General features: G+C 33.2%; 1 protein-coding gene across 1 annotated transcript in view; it reads right to left on the bottom strand.

The window, feature by feature from the left end:
• URI1 (URI1 prefoldin like chaperone) overlaps nucleotides 1-25,510 on the bottom strand; it is a 71,740-nt gene that overhangs the window by 22,895 nt on the left and 23,335 nt on the right. Inside the window, exons 2-4 of the mRNA XM_061172929.1 lie at nucleotides 24,389-24,423; nucleotides 12,298-12,376; nucleotides 11,104-11,239 (exon numbers count right to left, since the gene is read on the bottom strand). Coding sequence (XP_061028912.1) covers nucleotides 11,104-11,239; nucleotides 12,298-12,376; nucleotides 24,389-24,423 — 250 coding nt within the window. The remainder of the gene's footprint in view (nucleotides 1-11,103; nucleotides 11,240-12,297; nucleotides 12,377-24,388; nucleotides 24,424-25,510) is intronic.

Genomic DNA, 25,510 nt, shown 5'->3' with positions numbered 1-25,510 from the left:
AATAAAGTTTTAAATGTAAAAAAAATTATTTGCAAAGCCTAATAGAAGTTACAAACATCATTCACGAAAGCAATCTTTCTACCTAGCCATATACTCATATGTACTGAATAGAATCAGGCCTGTAAAGACAAGTCTCTTCTGAATCCTTTGTAACCACTCCATTCCAATCTCTCTCCTTTTGTGTGCTGGAATTTTTCAGTATTCTTTCAACAGTTTCAACAGGACATGCCCCCTGGTGGAAATGTTCACAAACCTCTGTATAGGATCTCTCCTTAAACCAGTTCAAAGGTCTGTACTTCTGCTTTAACACAGACTGAATTCATGCACTTAATTTACTTTTTCCCCATACCTTATTAAAATAACAACTAAGAAAAAAAATTTTGAGGGCATAAAGACAAAGATAATGGGAAAGGAGACAAGGAATATAGCAGACAAAGGATGTCAACCAAGTTTTGGAAACTGGACAACTGGTAACTGACTTTGCACAACAGAAAAAGCTTTAACTGCAGCAGTTGTAAAGCTGCAGTTGTAGGACTTGGAGAAGGCTCCTCTCTTGGAAATATTTCTGAAGGAAAGGGTGAACTAAAAACAAATATCTGAATTAAAGTTTGAATGGAATGATTAGGTTCCAAACCCCCTCCTCCCAAAGCATAGCCAGGTAATTTCCCTCCTTGACTTAGCAAAAGATTTACAGCCTAGAGTGGTCTGCAGGGACTGTGGGGAGGGGTGAAGAACCGAGAAGAGAATAGGAAATGTCTTGGTGAAACCAGTGTACATACCGAACCCTGAGACATCCAGCCTGGTTCTCAAAACACTAGGTGACCATTAGAAAATTCTTTGGTAGGATGCTAATTAACTCCAAAACTGCTGATTTTTTTGTCAATCCCTTAATGAGAAAAATCATCTTGCAACTTTAACTCCCTACGGAAAAGCTATTAGTCAACAAACTCTGCCCACACAGTTTCCTAACAGTGCTTAACTCTTAAGTATGAATGGTTAGCCAATGATCACCAAATATTTGAAGTCTTCACTACAAATGCCAGAGAGGAAAAAAAAAAAAGTAATATGAAAGGAACAAAAAACAAAGGCAATGCATGAAGAAAACTCTAAAAGAAAAAACTCTAAAATCCTAAAAAAAAATTTTTATATCCACTAAACAAGAGTAGTATCTATGCCAAAGAAACGTTCAAAGGACAACAGAAAAACAAATAAATGAACAAGAAACAGAGCTCCTTGGAATTAAAATGTGCAGAAATTAAAAAAAAAAAAAAAAAATCATTCCATGATTCCAAACATAAAATAGAAGAAATCAGGTAAAAAATTATAACAAAGATAAAGAGATGGACAAGAGAAGGAAATTATCAAAGAAATAATATTAAAAATTTCCCAAAATTGTAGGACATGAATCTCCACACTGAAAGGTCCCACCAAACACCCAGCAAATGAATTTTAAAAACTCTACACAAGGTATATATCACTATGGCATTTCAGATCATGGGGAATAAGACAGGAACCTAAAATTTCTAAAGAGAAAAAACAAGTCACATACAAAGGAAAGAAAATGGCATCAGTTTTTTACTAGCAACCATAAGACAGAAGGCCTTCAAAATTGTTTAAACTTCAAATTCTAAATAGAGTAGTTACAAAAAGCAGGAGTATAAAAAATATTTTCAGACATGCAAAATTTCAAAAAATGTATCTCCCACATACCTTCCTAGAAAGTTACTAAAAGCTAAAACTTGAAAGGAGATGCCATAGGAACCAAGAAATGGGAATAAATAAGAGGCAAAGATATGGTACAGTGATAAAGGAAGACACTAGGAAGATAGCCATTCTTTGAAATTCAAGATAGGAGCAAATATGAAGGACTCCAGTAAAGAAGTCTCTAAGAATAAGATGAAAGTGGTTGAATTAATGACAGTTACATAACATTATGCAACAAACAAAAAAAAGCAGTAAACTTCAAATGAAAGGCTGTTCAAGAATGGAAATGGAATTATATCTAAGAATGAACACTGATTAAACAAAAATTGTAATAAAAAAATATTAAAACAATTGAGGAACAGGGAGAAGAACATGAGCTAAATGTTCCCCTTTAATTATACGCAAGCAACTAGTAGATACTACATAAAATTGGAAAAAAAAAATCAAGAAAACAGAATATGCAAAGTACTTGGGAAATATGCATAAAAAGAGGAAAGCAAAAGATTAGCCTAAAGACTAAAAGAAATACCTCCAGGGAATGGGAACTGGGAGCAGAGAGGGACAGAGAAGGATACTACATTTTTATTATATGTTTTAAGGTATATGATGTTTTAAAGCTATTTATGTTTATTCTGAAGATAAAACCAAAAATCATAAACTTATACTCTGTAACAAAATACCAATGCATTTAAGATATGCCTCACTGAAGATACTAAAGAATACACATATTGCCCCATAAGATAAATCATAAAAGTTTGTTGATGGCCATATCACATTTCCCATAATACATAGTCCACATGCACTTCAAGATCCTAACCTCTCCTACTTCTGAACAAATAAACTTGACTTTATTACTATGAAGATTTTAATCTAACGTCTTCAACCCAAATATTATTCACCTAATCTTGCTTCTTTCTCTTCTTCATCGATATTTTCCAAAGCTACATTTTCTATCTATGCTTTGAATCTCATCACCTCCAGGATCTTCTCATTCCTTCCTTCCTCCAATTAATCACTCACTACATTTACTTACTACAAACATGCTCAGAAGTTTCCTATGCTCAAAGGAAAATAAAATCTTCCTTTAAAACAACAAGGAGCAAAATTACAGACTAAGAAGCTTCAAGCTTTCCCTGCCTCCCCGAAAAACATCAAAAACACAAAAACTAACTAAAATATCTTAGAGGGGCTCTGGAAAACAGTCAAAGGTCTACAATCATGCAAACATCCAAACAAGAAAAAGCCACAGTCAATATGGCAGGAAATTTCACGGCATTTTTACTTGCCTTTCCCCACCCACTCCCTAGTGTGGAGCAGTTTTGGTCTGGAGAAGGTGGCAGCCCAGATCCCTGCCTGGAACCACAGAGAACAAACTAGACTGTATTTGCAACATTCTAACCAGTCTGGGGGCTGTCTGAAAAACTGGTATCTGTCTCACCTAAACCAGGCCTCAGGGGGAAGAAATTAGCTGGCACTGCTGTTGAAAGCTGCTGGAGGACTACAGTTCTGCAGATGCCTAGGGCAAGAGATGAGAGATTGAGCCATACAACATACATCCTGAGGCTGCAAAGAGAAGTTGAGGTGAGACTCTCTGGCAAAGTAAAATATTCAAAAGCAGCCATGTATATAGGGTAATCAAAAATCCATACATAGGCCCAGGAAAGACATGCTCAGAAAACACACAAAAGACAAAACTTTTCACTTTGGGTTGATACAAAGGCTTAAAGAATGCCTAGCTTATTAGTGAAGGTCCTTCTCACCACTCTGCAAAGACTGGGAGAGGCAGTTGTGTTTTCAAATGCCCAACTTTCATCAAAAAATCAAAAAGCACACAGTAAACAGGAAAACACGGACCATTCAAAAGAACAAAATAAATCTCCAGAAACTGTCCCTGAAGAAACACAGGCATCAGATGTACTAGAAAAGGACTTTAAAACAACTGCTCTCCTATGCTCAAAGAGCTAAAGGGAAATACAAAGAACTAAATGAAATTTAAAAAACAATATATGAACAAAGTGAGAATACCCACAAAGAGAAATTATAAGAAGGGCCCAAACACAAATTCTGGAGCTGAAAAATATAATAACTGAATTGAAAAATTCACTAGAGGGGTCAACAACATCTTTGAGCAAGCAGAAGAAAAAAATCAGTGAACTTGAAGATTACAGACATTTGACTTTATCAAGTCTAAGGAACAGAAAGAAAAAAATGAAGAAAAGTGAACTGAGCCTAAAGGATTTATGGGACATATCAAGTGGATTAATATATACATTAAGGGAGTCGCAAAAGGAGAAGAGAAAGAAAGTGGCAAAGAGATTATTTGAAGAAATAATGGCCGAACAACTCTTGAATTTGCCCAGACATGAATCTATTGATACACATCCAAAAAGCTCAACTAATTCCAGGTAGAATAAACCCAATTAGGCCCACACCAAGACACATAATCGAACTCTTGAAAGACAAAGAGAGAATCTTCAAAGCAGCAAGAAAAAAACTCATCACATATAAGGGATCCTCAATGAGAGTATCAGCAGAGATCTCAATAGAAACCTTGGAAGTCAGAACTCCAGTGGGCTGAAATACTTAAAGTACTGAGAGATTAAAAACTGTCCTTCAGACATGAAGGATAAATTAAGACATTTCCAGATAAACAGAAGTTAAAGGAGTTCCTTATCATTACACCTGCCCTACAAGAAAAACTAAAGGGAATTCTTCAGGTTGAAGTGAAAGGCCACTAGACAATAACTAGAATCCATATGAACATGTGAAGATCTCTGGTAAGGTAAACGTGGGCAAAAATTTAAAATAGTATTATTGTCATTATGGCTTGTAACTCCACTTTTTATTTGCTACAGGATGTAAAAGAGAAACGCATAAAAAAATCATTACAAATCTATGTTAATCGCTATACAATATAAAGATATAATTTGTGACATCGATAATATAAAGGGGGGAACAGAGCTATAAAGAAATAGCTTTTTTTCTAAGTGATTTAAGTTAAGCTGGAATCAATTCAAAATACATTGCTATAACCTTAGGATGTTGTAAGTAATCTCCATGGTAACCACAATCAAAATACCTATAAACTATCAATAAAGATGAGAAGGGAATCAAAACATTCACTACAAAAAAATCAACTAAACGCAAAAGAAGGCAGAATGAAGGAAATGAGGTACAAAAGCTATAAGATATACCAAAAAATAATAAAATGGCAATGCCCTATAAATAGTTACAATAAACGTAAATGTATTAAAGTACCATGGAGTAGGAAGGCACAGATTAGGAGAATGGATTGGGGGGGAAAAAAAAAAAAAACCAAGATCCAACTATATGCTGTCAAAAAGAGATTCACTTTACTTCTCAGGACACACATAGGTTGAAAGAAAAAGGATGGAAAAGATATTCCATGCAAACAGTAACAAAAAAGAACTGGAGTGGCTACACTAATATGAGACAAAATAAGTCAAAAAAGGTTACAACAGACAAGGGGTATTTTATATTGATAAAAGGTTTAATCTATCAAGAATACAATTATATACTGAGAAATAAACCTCACCAAGGAGGTAAAAGCCTTGTATGCTGAGAACTACAAAACATTAATAAAGGAAGCTGAAGATGGTTCCAAAGAAATGGAAAGATAACCCATGCTCTTGGATTGTAAGAATTAATATTGTTAAAATGGCCATGCTACCCAAAGCAAGATTTAATGCAATCCCCATCAAACTACCCATGATGCTTTTCACAGAATTAGAATAAATAATCCTAAATTTTATATGGAATCTTAAAAGACGCAGAATTGCCAAAGCAATCCTGAGGAAAAAGAACAAAGCAGGAGGCATAACCCTTCCAGACTTCAAACAATACTGCAAAGCTACAATAATCAAAACAGCGTGGTACTGGCACAAAAAAAACATATGGTTCAATGGACAAAACAGCCGAGAAATAAACCCACAGACGTATGGTCAATCTTCGACAAAAGAGGCAAGAATATACAGTGGGGAAAAGACAGTCTCTTCAGCAAGTGGTGCTGGGAAAGTTAGACAGCCGCATGCAAATCAATAAAGTTAGAACACACCCTCACACCATACACAAAAATAAACTCAAAATGGCTTAAAGACTTAAATACAAGACATGACACCATAAAACTCCTAGAAGAGAACATAGGCAAACATTCCCTGACATAAATCGTAACAATGTTTTCTTAGGTCTCCCAAGGCAACAGAAATAAAAGCAAAAATAAACAAATGGGACCTCATCTTAGAAGCTTTTGCACAGCAAAGGAAACCATAAACAAAACAAAAAGACAACCTACGTACTGGGAGAAAACATCTGTAAATGATGCGACTGACAAGAGCTTAATTTCCAAAATACATAACCAGCTCATACGACTCAATAACAAAAAAACAAACAACCCAATCAAAAAATGGGCTGAAGACCTAAGTAGACATTTCTCCAAAGAAGAGATACAGATAGCCAATAGGCACATGAAAAGATGCTCATCATTGCTAATTATTAGAGAAATGCAAATCAAAACTACAATGACGTACCACCTCACACCGGTCAGAATGGCCAACATCAAAAAGTCTACAAACAACAACGCTGAAGGGGGTGTGGAGAAAAAGGAACCCTCCCACACTGTTGGTGGGAATGTAAACTGGTGCAGCCACTATGGAAAAAACAGTATGGAGGTTCCTCAAAAAACTAAAAACAGAGTTGCCATATGATCCAGCAATCCCACTCCTGGACATATATATCCAGACAAAACTAAAATTAGAAAAGATACATGCACCCCTATATTCATATAGCAGCACTATTTACAATAGCCAAGACGTGGAAACAACCTAAATGTCCATTGACAGATGAATGGATAAAGATGTGGTATATACATACAATGGAATATTACTCAGCCATAAAAAAAGAATGAAATAATGCCATTTGCAGCAACACAGATGGACCAAGAGATTATCATACTAAGCGAAGTAAGTCAGAAAGAGAACAACAAATACCATATGATATCACTTACATGTGGAATCTAAAATACGACATACATGAACATAGGTACAAAACAGAAACAGACTCAAAGATATAGAGAACAGACTTGTGGTTGCCAAGGGGGAGGGTGAGGGGGGGAGGGAAGGATTGGGAATTTGGGATTGCAGGTACAAACTACTGAGTTGGCCAAAACGTTCATTCCGGTTTTCCCGTAAGATGTTACAGGAAAACCCGAACAAACTTTTTGGCCAACCCAATATTATACATAGGATGGATAAACAACAAGGTCCTACTGTACAGCACAGGGACCTATATTCAATATCTTGTGATAAACCATAATGGAAAAGAATATGAAAAAGAATATATATGTATAACTGAATCACACTGCTGTACAACAAAAATTAAGACAATGTTGTAAATCATCTATACTTCAATAAAATTTTAAAATAAAGAATTATAAAAATACACATACCTAACAACAGAGCCTCAAATATGTGAAGCAAAAATTGACACAATTCAAGCAGTTCTGCAGTAAGAATTGGAGATGTCAATACCCCACTTACAATAAAGGTCAGAAGAACCAGAAAGGAGAACGATTAGGAAAGAGGATTTTGACAGCACTATAGAACAACTAGACCTAACAGATACATACAGAACATTCCACCCAACAGGAGCAGAATACATATTCTTCTAAGGGAAACATGGAACATTCTCCAAGAAAGACCATGTGATAGGTCACACAACAAGTCTTTAAAAATTTTCACAAGATTGAAACCACACAAAGTATTTTTTCCAATCACAATGGAATGAAATCAGAAACCAACAACAGAAGGCAAACTGAAAAATTCACAAACACGTGGAAATTTAACAAAACACTGAATTAAGCAATGGGTCAAAGTAGAAATCACAAAGCAAATTAGAAAATACCTTGAGATCAACAAAAATGAAAACACAATATACTAAAATTTATAGGGCACAGAGAAAGCAATGCTGAGAGAGATTTATACCTGTAAACACCTACATTAAAAAAAAGAAAGATCTCAAATCATAACCTAACTGTATGCTTTAAGAAACTTGAAAAAGAATAATAAACTATATCCAAAGCAAGCAGAAGGAAGGAATAACAAAGATTAGAGTAGAAATAAACAAAATAGAGAATGGAAAAACAACAGAGAAAAATCAAAAATAAAAGCTGGTTCTTTGAGAAGATGAACAAAATTGACAAGTCTACCTAGACTGACTAAGAAAAAGAGAGACTCAAGTCACTAAAACCAGAAATAAAAGTAGATATGCCTTTATAATCACATATAGAGCCTGAAATGAAATATGCAGTAAACCTGCAGGAGGAAGAATAAAAAGCAGAATCTTAAATAAAAAGCTAAATTAAAAAACAAAAAGAAAAGTGAGACAATACTACTTATTTTACAGAAACAGGATTATAAAAGAATACTGTGAACAGTTGAATGCCAACAAACTGAATAACCTAGAGAGACAAATTCCTAGAAACATATGGACTACTAAAACTGAAATGAGAAGAAACAGAAAATCTGAGTAGACCTAGAACAAGTAAGGAGATCGAATCAATAAGCAAAAACCTCCCAACAATGAAAAGCCCAGAACAGAGACTTCCCCGGTGGTCCAGTGGTTAAGACTCCACGCTCCCAATGCAGGGGGCCCGGGTTCAATCCCTGGTTGGGGAATTAAGATCCCACATACCGCAACTAAGCCCACGTGCCGCAACTACTGAGCCCCCGTGCTCTAGAGCCTGTGCGATGCAACTAGAGAAGCCCACATGCCACAATGAAGAGCCCACAACGAAGACCCAACACAGCCAAAAAAAAAAAGCCCAGAACAGATGGCTTCACAGATGAATTCTACCAAACAAAGAAGAATTAACACCAATTCTTAAACTCTTTCAAAATAGTGAAAAGGAAGGAATACTTTCTATGAGGCCAGCCAGCCAAAGACACTAAAAGAAAACAACAGGTATTTCTCAACAGCAAAGAAAATTTATGGTCACATAAAAACCTGTACAAAAAGGTTTATAGCAACTCTGTTTGTAATTCCCAAAACACCGGAAGCAAAGCCAAATGTCCTTCAATAGGTAAATAGAAAACCTGTGGTACGTGCATGTAATGGAACACTACTCAGCAACAAAAAGGAATGAACCTTTTCATACACAGAAAAACCTAGATGAGGCATTATGGTGAGTGAAAGAAGTAAGTCTCAAAAGGTTACCTAGTGCATGACTCCACTTATATGACATTCTAGAAAAGGTGATAGATCAGTGGTTGTCAGGTCTTAGGGGTAGAGGTAGGGTGTGACCACAAAAGGGAAACATGAGAGAGTTTTTGGTGTGGTCCCATGTCCTAACTAAGGTATATCCTATATCCTATTCTGTTTCCTGATTGTGGTGCTGGTGAAACAAATCTTTACAAGTGTTGTAACTCATAGAACTGTATACCAAATAAAAAGTCAACTTTGCTCTGATAATTTTAAAAAATAAAAAACTTTAAAAAGCTGGTCATATTCATGTTAAATGGCAAAATGCCAGATGTGAGCAAAAGGGTAGGACACTGAGCTTGCCATCTTCCACTTACAAATGATCTTCCTCTGAGTCACCGCCTCTGAATCCTTTTATTGTTGTTGTGTTAAATCTATTTTGTCCTGTATTTTGATTACTTTTTAAACATGCAATGACGTCCCTTCACCTTCCCCAATTACTCTGTTGACACTGAGGTAGGTATGTTTAACCTGCTTTATTTCTTCTGCCTTAAGAAAAATAAAGTATCTTTTCTTAATAAATGTTAAGTACAATAATATGCCTGAACAATTTCTTCAGTTACTATAAATTATTATAAAACTGTGTGAAAACAACTTTTTAGAATTCATTTACCAAAATAGATTCTCAAACATAATTTATTATTTATGTGTTCTGAAAATTATTTTAGATAAATATCGACCCCAAAAGTCATCGTTTTGGTCACTTCCTAAAACCGTATTTAACATTGGAAAGTGATTTACCAAAAAATATTTTGCTATTCTAGAGTTCTGTTCTATTCTATTAAAAGTATTCTTCCATTAATATAAGTCAAATTGATTCTAAAGATTTCTCTACTGAAATATCCATATGAAAATCAAAGTGAACAAACTTCAAAAGACTATGAACTGATTTCATATCAGCAGAGTTACCCCAGCAGATAAAGAAAGCCTTCACCATTAAGAAAGGCCTTTAAAGAATTATGCCCATTCTCTTTGCTCTAATATACATGACTTACTTTAATGTAGTAATACCAAAAGGATTATCATCGCCAGAAATTATACACAAGCCAAACAGTAAGATTCTGATTAGTGGCACAAAAGATCAAAATATTTATCAATTATAAACTTATAGGAGTTGATTTGCAATTAGAGTCTCCAAATATAGATTCCAGAATTTCACTGAGTAAATGAGTTCTCCAACTAGTACCCACTCATGTATAAGTGAAATAATTTCAGCTTTAGAAAGCTCAGCTGTTTTCTATCTACATGACCTCATTTATACAGAAGGAGCCTCAAAAATTTATTTTCAGACGCATATTTAACTAAAAGGCTAAAAATCAGGTAGGGGTGATATTATACTATCAATTTAAGTATGCTATTACAGAAATTAAGAACATAGATTAGATACTAAATAAACCTAATTTTAAAATGCAACTAAGCTAGCACCCAAGCCAACCCATCCAACTACACAACGTGTGTGTGTGTGGATATGTATAAATCAATAAACAATATCACAGATAAAGAAAACTAGACCTACCTCAATAAAATGAGGCAGAAACCTCAAACCACTTAAGTTTAAGGGTGACATTTTAGGTAGCATCTCTCCCCACCTGGACTTTTCTTCTGTAAAATGGAAATGTGACTTCTTCCAAACCAAAACGCATGGTTAAGAACTGTTTCTACTTTTGCAAATAGGTATTTATCTTAGTTCAATAAGGAGAAGGAGAAGGAGAAGAAGGAAGTAAATTCCTTCTCTGTGCTAAAGTATTAAAAAGCGGAAGTAAGTCTACGAAAAGCATCTAAAACAAACCAATTATAAAATATAAAATGACCCCAATTCTTGTACCTATCCAACTTCTACCTACAAAACCATATGTGATAACTTTTACACTTGGTAATTTCCGAAAACATACTAATGTGGGTGACATTTCCAACCAGATGTTCCATTCTCCAGCCCACATTCTCAAATGCTGGATCTGCTCAAACTACCTCCAATTCGAAAGAATCAAAAATACCCTGGATATTTGTTATATTTATCTAATAAATCAATGGAAGGTACTTTTAATAGCAAACAGTCCATCAGCGTGGCACTATGTGAACCAATACACATCCAGCAAAGAAACATCATTTATAATTGGTACATACGTTCTTTCCGGTGCTCAACTAAGCCCACAGCCTGCTTTGCTGAACATTTTGCAAACCAATTGTCCCCAAGTAAAACAGTGACTTCATTAGTATGGACAAGTTTTCCTGGCATGAAGGCAAAGGGGCCAAATGGTACCTATTGTTTAAAAAAAAAAGGGGGGGGGGGCAAAAAAATTAAAAACACTAAAAACTACATTTTATAAAGCAGCATTAAAAGTTCTGTGTGAAGTTCCTTTTTATCTCTACACTAGGAAAAATAAAATGTCAATTTCATGGAAATTTAACATTATATTAAAATTTCACTAGGAAAACCTATAGAAAATTGTTTTAGGTTAATAAATCAACATTAAAACAAGAAAAGAGCATATTTACATATAGCTTTCAGAGAAATTAGTGTTGCTTCTGAATGTTTATATTTTTTGATGATTCATAAATCTAAATGAAAGCAAACTAGAAACAAAATGTTAAGTTAACAAAGAATAACTTTGATTTTTAAAAACTGAACATTATTTCTGAGAAAACAGTCTCTTTTTTGAGTGAAACAGGAATTAACAAATACACAGCTTTAAAGGGTTTACAAAATTTATGAAATATTTGAGCTGGTATAATAAAGAACAATACATTTTCAAAATATTTGGGCTAATTTAATTAAGAACAAAGTCTTCATGAAAAAGAATATTTATGCAATGAAAGAATCTAATTCAGGGCTCACGAATAGACTGCTATGTCGATATGAAGATCATGCAAACAAAAATCAGCAGCACCTTTTTATATAAAATCAATGTTCTAGGGTTTAATTCTGTGAATTACACAACATTATGGTCTATTCCTGCTCTGGCTAACAGGAAATGACTACATGCCATATTTCTGTTGTAATTAGTGTTCTAACATAGTAAATGTGCATACCAAATATGTCAAATTTTATGCTAACATTTATGCCATCATGATATGATAATTTAATATAAATCTGAAAAAAGGCAAAGTAAATATCAACTATTACTACAATTAGTGTATTATTATAAAGTAAAACAAAAATAAACCTTCCTTGCTATGGTAGCTACCTCTGATCGAGGCCATCAGGGAGGCAATTTGTGAATCAATATACATAAAGCAAAGAAACATCTTTTTACTCTACACAGTTAATATCTTTACAAGAAACAACATATTACTTTAAAAGAAACACACCAAACATACCATGATATTATAAGACAACTTATCAGGCAAGGTACTGAGTCTTTCTTCAAGGGCATTATAGTCATTATCTACTTTCTTCCTGTTGACAAAAAAATACCAAATACTAAATTAATACACAAATTAACAATTCCTCAAGTAGGCTATGTATCATAAGACAAGCTAATCAAACACCTAATTTTAGCAATTTAAAGATTAAAGTATTTTTTAATTTTAAAATCGTGTTTTTACAAAATTTAGCAATGGCATTATTCCACCATACATTTATCAAAGAATTTAAGACTCTCAGGGACATTAGCTTTTAGATGTAGAACACACACATCTTGAGAATTAGTGTTCCCTAAGGTAGAGGATCATCTGAATTAAATAAAATTTGGAAATTAAGGGAGACAGTGAGTTTGGAGGGAAACGGGCTCAAGATGAAGGAAGAAGAGTTGATAAAAGCTTTTGAGTGAATAAACACTGGTTTTGGAATAGAAATCACGAACACAAAATTTGATCAGATGCTTCAGTTCTCCTCGGAAAACTTTAGGTTGAAAAATGTGGTGGAGTAATCAACCCTTCAGTTATTCATACTAATGTTATTAAGGTGAGAGAGAATCAATCAGGGGCTAGAAGAAATTAGGTAGAGGTAATATAAAAAGCATTTCGATTGGGCCTTGGAGTCTGTTCCATGCTTTATCTAAACAGAGCTACCTAAATAAAGTAATTTCAAACCACTAAAGGATGTAATTCTGTAGGAGCAGACATGGTCATATGTTTCCACATTGTGAACCCTACTCAGTTCTCACACCTGCTGGAACTGAATAGCCCTACAATGAGATACCGCTTTCCAAACCTTCTCTGGATATGAGGTTTCCTAAGGGTTGCCTGCTAGGCTGCAGGCTGCAAGCAAAACCAGAGCACTGAAATTTTTTAAAGCAGACGGGTGGTGGTCTCAATTTTTAAAAATAATGAAAACAAAAAACTCATCATTTCAGCAAGTAATTTAAAAGAACATGTAGATATTGTCGAATTAAAATTAGAATAAATTTCAGCATAATCACTCTCCAGATAATAAAAATGGCTGCTTTATAAAAATCATGGAATTGGTTTCAGTTTACTCTTTAGCTCCCCTAAAGCAACAGTAACATAATAAAAATCATCCCATTTAGTCTTAAAAATATCAAGGAATTTCACATATATATTGTTATTCATCCTAAAATATTCCTGTAGTAAATGTCACTTATCAACATTTTCCTCTTACAAAAGAGAAAACAGAAGGAAAATGGAAAAATCCACACATTTAAGAGAAATTAGATCTACTCTATCAAGGAGAGGTAAGCAATAAGCAATGACCTTAACCTAGGTCTTCTGACTTGTATTCTTTCAAGCAAGGCTTTTCATTTTCTAATGTTCTAGTGCTTTTTAAAAAATTTCCTCTGGAATCCTTTTTTATAAATAAACATAAAATGTCTTTATTTGTTTAAGGCAAAAATGATCCTTCTGGATACATTTTTATATGAATAAAATGTTAGGAAACTTCATGAACAGGGCTATATACCAGAAAGAACATGGCTTTGAAGTCAGACCAGAGGGTCAATCCCAGATTCACCACTTAACATAAACAAATTAACCCTAGTCTTATTATCTTCAATGGTAAAATTGGAATAATGCCTAACTATCGCACAGATTCAAAGAGGACTAAATATAAACGGTCTAACACCCTGTCCAGCACTGAACATCTACACTGAGCATCCAATGACCCTTTTTCCATGAAGTATCAAAAAAACACCAATTCTAAAATTTTAAAGAAAGACTATATTACCCGCTAAGATAATTCTACTATGTCAAATTCATTCAATTTGATACAAATAGCACAACTTACTGCTAAAAGTATAGCTAAATGTAACAATTCAGGAAGCTTTTGGAAACAGGATTGGTACAAGCAATAAATGGGATACTGTCCATGAAGATCTGATGTGATATAATACCTGCACACAGTGAACTCAATATTAAATCTACAAACACTAGCAGTTTTAGATAAGTAATTTTGTAAATGCTTAGATGTCTAAATGTTCCTACAATTGTTAAACAGCTAGTATTCAAGTTAACATTCAATATATAATATTCCGGTAAATACACCTGAAAAGGGGGGGACTCCTAACAAAACATCTCTTTTATATATTAAAAGAACAGTAGGTTCAATCAAGGTGCTACAAGAGATCAATATCAGTATTATTCCAAAGCACGTATATTCAGTTTTAAACTTATCAATAATTCTCTCTAGAACAAAAATGTGGACATATTGGAGAACAGTTTAAGACTGGAGTTGCTATTTCTAAATTTTGAATTGTTTTCTAAAAATACAAAAAGAAAGGAGAAGATAATTTAAAAAGCAGCTCATGCAGAAATCCTTTTTGAAGGGAGGCAAGTAGGAGTCAAGCAGTGTCTCTGGGAGAAATTATGGCTTGAGGAACTCTCTCCCTGAAATTCCCACTAGTGGAAATATCCAGCATCAAGTGCCTGGTCAAACAGTTATCTCCAAATAGTCCCTCTCATACTTAGGGCTTAAATAATCCCATTAAAGATCACAAAGCCTATAAAACAGAAAACACAAAAATGATTCTAAGAACTAATGTGTTATGACGAAGGTTGTACCTATCTTTATTTGTACCAAAATTGAATAGATTTTTTTCTATTTTACCACTGAGAAATATATAACTAAATTTTTGGAGACGGTAAAATATGTAGTCAAAGAAGGGACTGCTTAAAATAATTTTTTTTCAAATGGAAAATAAAAGCCAGATATAGTTAGGATAAACCTCTCAAGCCTACTTATTTATTCTATATAGACCGCTTTGTTTGGCTTCACCATATCTGATCCTTACAGATTAGGTTCAGCCTTCAATTCTTAATTTAAAAGAATTATCCAATAAGTAAGATTTAATTTGCATCAGACATCCTCATGCAACGTTCCTTATAGAAAATAAGAACTAAAGCACTGCTATAAGGCATATAAGAAACTTTTATAATCTTCTTTTGAGTCTTGCTAATCATGTGCTATAATAAAAGCCTTCTGAGAAGCATCTATTGTTATTAAAAAGCAGCAGCAAAAAAAGGACATAACTACAAACTAGCCTTAACCTTAAGGATGAAGATCAGGACAGATCTCATGAGAAATACCTTATTTTCATAAGGTTATAAAAAGTATGAGAGACAGTAAGTTAAATGATGTGTATGCTCAAGTACTTATAGGTACTTATAGGTGAAGTATGTAGATGTCCACAATTTACTGTGAAATGCATCATAAAAAAATGGATTAAGGGTTGAGGTATGGATAGATATGTGATCAAGGTTCATCTATTTAATTCTTTCAATTTTTCTGTATGTTTGAAGATTTTCATAATAGAATATTAAAAAAGGAGATGGGAGAAATATGAGAGGAACTCCTTATTTTTAATCCTCTTCTTAAATGCAACGGATAAAAGAAAATCTTTGTGAAGCAAAAGAAAAAGTTCTACATCCCTTCTTTGAGACAAGTGATTAAAGACTCCAATTTCCAGCTTTCAATAATAAAAAAGGAAAATAAAACAAATCATTGAAATAAAATTTTGTTAATTTTCACTTTAATGTATGGCGTTGGAATAGGCAGAAAATAGACATTAAGCCCAATTTTAAAAAATCTCCTCTATCATTCTCTTTACCTAATATCCTAAACAAAAAAGCAGAAAACACGAAGAGATGCTTAAAGGGAAAAAAGGGAAATGGCTTTACATTAGTGTTAATATTTGGGCTGATCTGGGGCAGAGTTAATGCTTTTAAGTTTTTAATTTAAGAAATTATAATACCCAAAGATTTTGGAATATATATGAATAAATTTACAATCTTCTTTAAAAATGATTTTTAGTCCATCATACCCACTCTAGAATGTCCCATTAAGCATCCAAGAAACCTTTGTTTCAATTCAATTCACCATTTATTGAGTGCCTGCTCTGCAACCAAGCCTTATGCCATATGCTGCAGGGATCATCGCTCAAATATAGCATGTCTTTTTTTTTTTTGCAATGCTTCTCTGTTAAAGATCCACTGGCTTGATGGATGCCTCGGTTTTTACCTCAAAAATTAAGAAAATAGAGGAATACTGAATTCAGGCATTGTAAAGAGAGAAATCTTCTCGTTTCTAAAGAAAGGAATTACTGATTTTTTTAAAGTATCCTCTTAAACAGCATAACAAATTATCAAGGTTATATTAAGCAATAAAAACATTCTTGAAAGACGGATCTACACTGTTGTGCCTTCTGCAATCTGATGGGAAGGGGAACTCTTTTAACAATTTAAATGTATCTGTATTAAATCAACAGCATTTTTAAAAAATGGTCATGGCAAAATAAAATACTATCAAGATAAATGATAGTATTCAAAATTCAGGCAATATGGTCTCATATTCCTTTTTCTCAACTCATACCTAGGAAACATATCAGAAGATGCTGATGAAATAATCCATGTTCTTTATATTTTATGAGTCTATCAGAAAACTTTATTTTTAGAAATAGATAACAGATGAATCTAAATATAAAAACTTATAATTTTTCAAAAGTTTAATGAAACAAAATTATCCAAAGAGAGATAGACGCAGCTAACATTCTACGAGATTTCTTCAATTGAACTTTTCAACAATGAGACAACAGAGTACAATGGATATACACAGCAAAGGTGGGAGAGAGGAATTTGTGCCCTCTACCAACAACCATGCACATGTAACTTCACACTTGTCAGTTATCATTGGTACCTGTTTCTTCATCAGTATTCTTTTGCTCTAAGTATAGAATGAGATGTGAATTCAACGTAAGAAAGTTTAAAAGTTATATAAAAACACATTACTCCAAGTGTGAAAGATATGCCCTCAAAGTGCCTAAGTCTTAGCTTTAGGTGATGAGTTTATAGGCAATTTTTATTTTCTTTGTTTTCCAAATTTTCTACAACTGATACATATTTCTGTAACAAATCAGGAGGGACTTTTAAGAAGAGATGACTTTAGATGTGATAATTTATAATTGACTTAAGCTTTGAATGTTTGTGCCAGTTTCTACTTAAACCTAAGCATAATTTATAAGTTTCATCATTTCGATTTCTTGTTTTCTATACTTTAGAAAAAGAGGAAACTTCTGTTTGTTGTTCATAACCCTTTATGGTCACTGATACCTATAAAAAACTGATAAAAACTCTAGATCTTTTCCTGAGAAAAAGGCCCTATATTTTGCATAAATTTCAATAGAAGTCCACTCATAGATCCCTTGAGTTTACTGTTTCTTTCAAGAGGTCTTACATGAGGAAAAAAATAGCAATCCTGGCTTTGAACGTACCAAATACACAAAATTCTCAAAATTATCTATAACTTGCTTGATTTAAATAAAAAGAAAAATGGGAAAACTATCACCAATTTGGTCATGAGTTCAAAATAAATTAGTAAAAAAGTTAAATTGTACACATGCTTAATTTTTTTACAGCTTACATTTTCCTTAGTCATACACTGATAGCCACACCTCCTTTTGTCTTTAGTACATTAGAATTTAGACTTTTGTATCTCAAAACAAGAGCATGAACTCTAGATTATCACTGAATGATACACCTCTCAGTCAAGCATTGTTGTTGCAATATTTACCCTTCGTCCTCAGTGCTCTGTGCTTGAAAGTTTTATTGCATGCTGCTCTCATTTTATAAAATAAATAAATAAAAATGAACGAAAACCAAAAAAAATCAGAGTGCAAAGAAATGTAGTTTTCAAACCTAATACGGTTAAGACAAAGATGAAAAATCACGAGGTGTCCAAATCACATTGAGGTGTAGCCTCAATAAGATATATCAAAATACTCACTGGACTTAAGCTGACTGTGAGAAACTGTGAACCAAAATATACAGACGCTGGAAATACATTCAAAGACTATGTTCTAAATGATGAGATGTCATTAGGGATTTTTTTTTTATATATAATAGTTTAAACTCTTTGGGGGGAAAAAAATTCCCCTATAACATATAATTTTGCCTTTTATTTTCAGAAATGCTTTAAGTATTAAACTAGTGTGGTTTTTCCAAAAACATGATACAAAGGTGAGGGGACTCCTAGAAGTTAACAAATTCTAATTACAGTTTAAAAATCATTAACTCTTTTAAAAAAGAAAAGAAAAAAACGCTAAGCATTTACAATTTGACCACAGTGACACAAACACAAGAATTAAGAAGCTGAAGGGAATAAAACAAAATGTCTTAAAAAGCGAGAAGGAGAGAATTAGCTTCTCTTCAGAATTATGAGTAAGTTTATCTTTATTCTTTTATTTCTACCTTTCAGTAAATATGTATTCATTTTATATTCAGAATAAAAAATTTTAAACTTAATACAGATTTTGTTTCCTAAAAAATCATTCTTGAAACATTCAACTTGAATCTTTTTTTTTTGCATCTTAATTTGCTTTGAAACATCATACACAAAAATTTCAACTTACTTAACATCCCAACCCATGTACTAAAACATGACACCAGAAAAAACAACCTGAAGAATGACAGAGAAGGGGGTTTTTATATATGATTCCTCCCTCTTGTCCTTGCCCCTAAGGACATTTTCATAATAACAACAGAAATCGCAACAACAAAGGTATGTAAAATCTTCAGAAAATTGGAAGATTTTATGACACATAAAAATAAAAAAGCCCAAACAGAGGGCTTGTACAAAACAGTGACTGAAAACTTTGTGGTCAGTAAAATGAAGACTCTGAAAAATATGGTTACCAAACTTACCTAACATTGAGGAGTGAACTCATCGTCATGAATAAATGTTTTTAAAGTATTAAAGGTATGCAGATCGATATTTAATATAGTATGCACAAAAAATAAATTTTATATAAGCATATGAAGGCAAGTCAAGAAAACACTGTTTCAGGTAATTCATGAGAAACACACTATAAAACCACAGCATTGTTCTAAAATAGTTCAGTGCTTTTGTGGGGCAAGGTATCCCTCAAAAACATCAAAGGTAGATATAGATATTCATCCATTTGTACAGACTAACTAGAAAGAGGAATTGAAAGAAAGAAAGAAAGAAAGGCGGGGGAGACAGAGAGAGAGAAAGAGAGAAAGAGAGAGAAAAAAAGTAGGAAAGAAAGAAAGAAAGAAAGAAATCATCAAATCTTCACCTGTGATTTTTAACTATTTAGGCATGCTCTCTTGGTTATTTCTCACTATATACTTTGACTATAACCTATGCTAGAAACTAATTACTCTTTTTTCTTAAAATACTATTTTTTCCAGTTTCCTTTGAAAAATAACAAATGTCGTTTGCTTTACAATCCCCCCTCTCTCAAAATTCACATGCTTCAGAATTTTTACATCCAAATTTAAAGCTATTATTTTTAAAATTAAACATCTGAGCAATATAAAATAGCTTTTTCTATATTTTCATTTAAGTTTGCTTCAGGTAATTTCATAGATATCTTTACTACTTAAAACTCTCAAGATAATTTGCAGGAAACAAGACTTTTTTTTTTTTTAACATAATTCATATGCATATAATTTATGATTACAAACAGTGCCTAACATACAGATGATTTGTATGTGCCAGGCATCAGATACCATATTCCATTTAATTCTCACAAATCAACACAAGTAATGAGACTTCTTTTTTCTGTGGGACATGTTCAACAAAAGTCATCTATAGTGCATTAAAAATGACCATAAATTTTTTGTCACTCCTCCCACCAACATGTGGAGTCTATTTCCCCACCTTTTGAATTTGGTCTAGTTTTATGAGTTCCTCTGACCAACAGAATGTGGCCTTGCAGCTTCCATTCTTGCTGCCCTTATAGCATCATGTAAAGTAAGCAAGATAGAAGAGCACATGGAGAGTGAGGCCCAGCTAACAGCCAAGCACTAGCCACCAGACTTGTGGGCGAGGCCATTTTGGGCAACCCAGCTACCACAAGGCTGCAACCACACGAGTGAGCCCAAACAAGATCAGTAGAAAACAACAGAGGTAAGTTCAGTCCAATATGCACAACCAAAGAACCATATATAGGTAAATGGTTGCTGTTTTAAGCCAGTACATTTTGGAGTAATTTTATTAAAAAACAATAAATAATGGATACAACAGCTTAGCAAGGATGTATTTTGAGTTGTGTAAGTCATACTCTCAGTCATGTGGCCATTATTTATTTTAAAAAAAATAAGTACCAAAAAATATTTGGTAACTCTAAAAATCAGACATTTGACACACAATGAAGTTCATGGGAACATAAAGAATAGGAGTTAATTAATGACTGAGAACAATCTCCAAAGTAGAGTATTAAATGTACAGTGTACATTGTGATTTCATCTTTATCAAAGAGTGGGAGCATAATATATATAAATATGTGGATGAATACACATACATATACATACACACATACACACACACACATACATACACACACCCCTTGTGCAAATAATTTCTGAAAAGATTCGCAGGGAACTGGTAAAGAGCAGTCGTTTACCAAGAAGAGAAGTGAGAACTGGAAGACAAGGGTAAGAGGGAAACTACATACCATTTATACCCTTTTGTACTTCTTAAAGTTTGAACTTTATAAATATACTGCCCAATTTCAAATTTTTAATTTAAAATTTAAACAGCTAATATGCAATCTTCTATGTCTTTAGGATATATACTGAAATATTTCCAGATGAAATGAAATGCTTCAGAGTAATGTCAAAATTGAGGTGGGGGTAGAGGGTAGGATAGGCTATTTTAAAAGGAAACAAACAGTTCAGATGCAATCATGAGTTGATAATCATTGAATCTGAGTGATGGGTACATGTGGGTTCAATACAGAACTCTGTCACCCTTTGTTTGAAATTCTTCATAATAAAAGTTATTTGAAAACATTAATATAAAGCTTTAACAATACCACTCAGGAAGCCATCTCTCCATCATGATATAAGAAGATAATGGCGTGAATACAAAATATTCCGGAATATTTACAAAGCTTTGGAGGGTTTTTTGGTTTTTCCTTCTTTCTTCATCTGACAACTAGTTAAACTTTCCAAAAAAGATTTCAGTTACTATTAATATTTATTGAGTGCCAGTGTGGATGTTCTATAGACATTGTCTCACACTTTACCTTCAAGTTAAGTAGTTATCATCATCACTTTACAAAAAGAAAACTAAAAATCTCAGTAATTCACCCAAGGTGACAAAGTTAGTAAATGACAGGATTCAAATGTAGGTCTGTGGCTCCAAATCCCATGTTCTTTAGGGAAGAATTTAAAAGATTAAAAATTACAAATAATCTACAAACAGAATACTCAGCCCCTAGTGGATCAAACACTAGGAAGTATATCCATATGTCCACATGAGAAAATAGTGTGTGGATTTTATAATGCCTTATTTCCTGAGTTAAGTAAAAAGGATTATAAGGAAAAAAGTTGTACCTAAAAATTTTCTTAAATCTTCACTAAATTGAAAACCACTATTAGCTCTAACAGTGATGCACAAATTCTCAACTATTAGGCTCAAACATTTCCTTTTTATCTGTTACTAATTAAACAAATACTATAAATGTCTTTAGGTCACCAAAGTTCTGGGATTTGAATTAATTTTCTGGAAGAGATTTCTGGGGTCAGACTCCATTGCCCCACACCATTTTTACTCCTACATTTCTACAAATATTTTTACTTTGTGGCCTACATTCTTAAAAATTTTAAGGTAAAATATTCATACTCATCCCTTAAAGAATCCTTTAAAATTGCACAAATGAGCATAAACATCACTAGCATAAGACTACATTTTTTAAAAAAACACATTATTTAGCTCCTCATTATATTGGTATATACTCATAAAAAAGGGTAACTTAGGTACATGAATTATATTTTAGACTATGCTAATGCCAAAGGTTAGAGTGAAAAGCAACATGCTTTTAAAAGCAATGCATGAGACACCCTTAAAAATAGCTCCAGTCTCTGTTCTTGCTTCCTATCTCCAAACAAATAGCACAAAATTATTGTGATTTCCCTGTTTAGTGCCCAACTATGCATTTCTCCGTGGCAGGGTCTTTCAGTTCCAAACAGCGGCATAATACTGGCATATGGCAGAAACTCAATCGTTGTTTGTGGAATTAAGATAATAAAAACATCACAAGAATTCCACAATGCTCCCTAATAGCAATTTCCTGGCTTTCAGAGGAATTGGAGACACTTGGTTTCAGTTTTTTAATATAATAAATTCGTGAATTCACTGGCCATTTGGATTCTAGCAATATCAGACCCTCATTAAAAACAAACATGAAAGTCTGTTTCCTGAGCCATATTAAAAATAATTCAGAGGAAAAAGCAAATTCTAAGTGGAAAAAATGATTTTAATTGTTTAATGTATAGATAAGGTACTATATTATTTTAAGATATGTGAAGGTAAATATGCTAAGCTGCTTTAGTTTGGAGAGCTATGGAAAACTGGAAATTGAGACTGAGTCATGTGAACCTGCCCTGAAGTAAATGTTGCATTTCTGTCTGTCAAGCTCATCAGACTTGGGTACTGCTATAGTACTTATAAAAACGTTATACAAAAAATAAGCAAATATTTGGTCTTTACTTACTCAAACATTTATTAAGTGCCTATAATGTGCCAAACACAGTAGGAGGTGCTGTGGATAAAAGGATGAAAACATGTCCCTTAGCCTTAAAGAATTCTCAGTCTGGTAGGGAAACAATCTTAAACCAGAAGCAAGTTGTTAGTCACACATTTGTGTAATTTAGTATCTATTCTGAGTGAATCAACCTTTTACTAATTTCGTGAATTCCTTACCAAAACCAAGAGTAAAGTCCACATTAATAAGACTTCCCTTGGGAATTATTCATAAACTGGATCACTTTGGCCAAATTAGCAGGGGGAAAATGGTTAATTCCTTGACCGAGGACTCACATTTCAAGTTTTAACCTGGACTGAATGTAAAGTGAAAAGCGAATGGTCCATTATGGAAATATTGACAGACTTAAACCACCAGTGGATGCAACTACAACTCTGCATTTATTGAAAATTAATGAAGTCCCTGAATTTTTATTTATAAGTGGATATTATTTAGTTTTAGATTATTTCTGCAAGCCAGAAGTCAGAATTTAATAAAATGATGTGTACAGATTGCACCGATTTTCACTCTTATCCACTGCCTGCAGCCTATGTGCATTTAAACCAAAAAACATTTGATATACACTAACTATAAATTATTTCCTTGGCGATCTCTCAGGCATGAAGAAAAAGCCTCTTAAAATAAATTTAAAATATTATATGCTTGATGTTGTATAACCAAAGGTTTAATCTCACCGCTAAAGGGGCAGTTACCATGATTTTGCAATAACCCTGCAGACAATAATCAAGACAGCTCTTGTTGTTCTCTCACTAAAATCTACGTAAACACAGCATGGATATATTGTAATTTGATATCTGTAAGATCAACAGCTATACCTCATGACAACTCGTAAGATTCTATTCACCATTAAATTGAGCATTTTCCTCACAAGACACAGGAAAGTGTGTTATTTACCAAGCATTGTCCTATTAACTACAGATTAGCGCATTAAAATAGATATGCTTGCTTTCTCTCTGCACTCTAGAAACGTGTGGTCTCTAAATCAAGTTCTGAGATGCAGGCACTTAATTAGATTTTTCAAACTTTGGGGAAATGTATCTGTGCATATTTCCATCATTATTTTAAAACAACTGATTCAAATTATTATTCTACTACATATATAAAAAATAGTCCCCAAATACAGCTATGATTAGTCAGGTTCAGAAATTCCTGTCTCCACTTCATAATGATAGTAACACTATTCTAACTTTAAAAAAAAAAAAAGACAAGAAAAGAAAGGAAAAAAGAAAGCAATTAAACACAAATGGTGACACAACTTCAGGAAATCAGGGAACATGTAATTCAGTAAACGATGAAAGACAATATAAATTAGTATCAAAAGGATTCAAAATGGAGATTACTAGAAGAATTCAATTATGGGATACAAAAAAATGTGTATGCTTTATTTAAATACAAATAGATGACCTCATTAGTATTTCAGAAATGTAATAAAACCATCTTTCACTCACCAATGCTGGATTTTCTCTTGGCAGTTAGTGACCACCTGTCATGAAAACAGATAACTACTCATGAAAAAACAGGGCTATGCACAAAGCTACAAAATCATTCTATCAGAAAACTACAACAGTGGCTTTACAGATTTAAAAGCACCTCAATATACATTTTTATTTGTCAAATGCACAGAGATGTGAATGTTAGTTTTTAAGCAGCACACTTTATCATACCCCTCTAATGCAGGCTGATAACTGCAGAACAAATTACAGCTTTCCGATTCATACTTTGGTACAAAACCCGCTTCATAACTATTAGGTGACATACGATATAAGATAACTAGTATTTTGTACAATCTGCAGGCCTGTTTTCAATGTTACATATTTTGTAGAGTACACAAATGTTATAAATAACAAAAAACCAATGTAACATCCACATTTCATCAGTTTAAAAAAATGACAGTAGTGAAAGTACTTTATTTTGTCAGTATATCTCCAAACGTTTTCACCTGTAATTTTTATTCTGATGCACTGAAAATGAGTACAGTGATATTTTTCTACTACATTTCAAGAAGAAATACTTGGGATAAAGAGATGCTCTGAACAGCCAATTTGTCCCCCCAGTGAATTATGATAAAATTTTAAGCACTTCATAGCCAGCTTAAGCTATGCTTGTAATACCAAAACAATGAAATTAAACATAAAAGCTATTTGTTTTCCTTAGAGATATTTCAATAGATTCTTAAAATGCTCCGAAAACAAATTAAGAACACTAACCAGTAAGGAAAAAACACGTGAATGGCAATTTAAAAAGAAAAAAACAGCACTGTTTTCAAAGATTACTAATCATGTTTTTAAACTGCCCATTAATAAAAATTTTTAAACAGTAATCTCAAATACTGTAGCACCATTTTAGAGACAGAGAAACTAAGGGATAAAAACCAATATGCTTAATATAATGTCACATGAAAAACACAGCAGTATTACATGGTTTGAAACACTGCTCTTGTTCACTGTTCTAAATACCAATATTGTATCTTATATAAGCTCCATGTTTCACCCAAAAATCGTAAGTCTTTTTTTTTTTGGCCTGTCACTAAATTCCTCTATTTTATAACATTTAATTCCTGAAGTAAATGT

Source organism: Eubalaena glacialis, chromosome 18, assembly GCF_028564815.1.
Source record: "Eubalaena glacialis isolate mEubGla1 chromosome 18, mEubGla1.1.hap2.+ XY, whole genome shotgun sequence".
In the NCBI taxonomy this organism is placed as follows: Eukaryota; Metazoa; Chordata; class Mammalia; order Artiodactyla; family Balaenidae; genus Eubalaena; species Eubalaena glacialis.
This window is presented reverse-complemented; position numbering and strand designations above follow the sequence as displayed.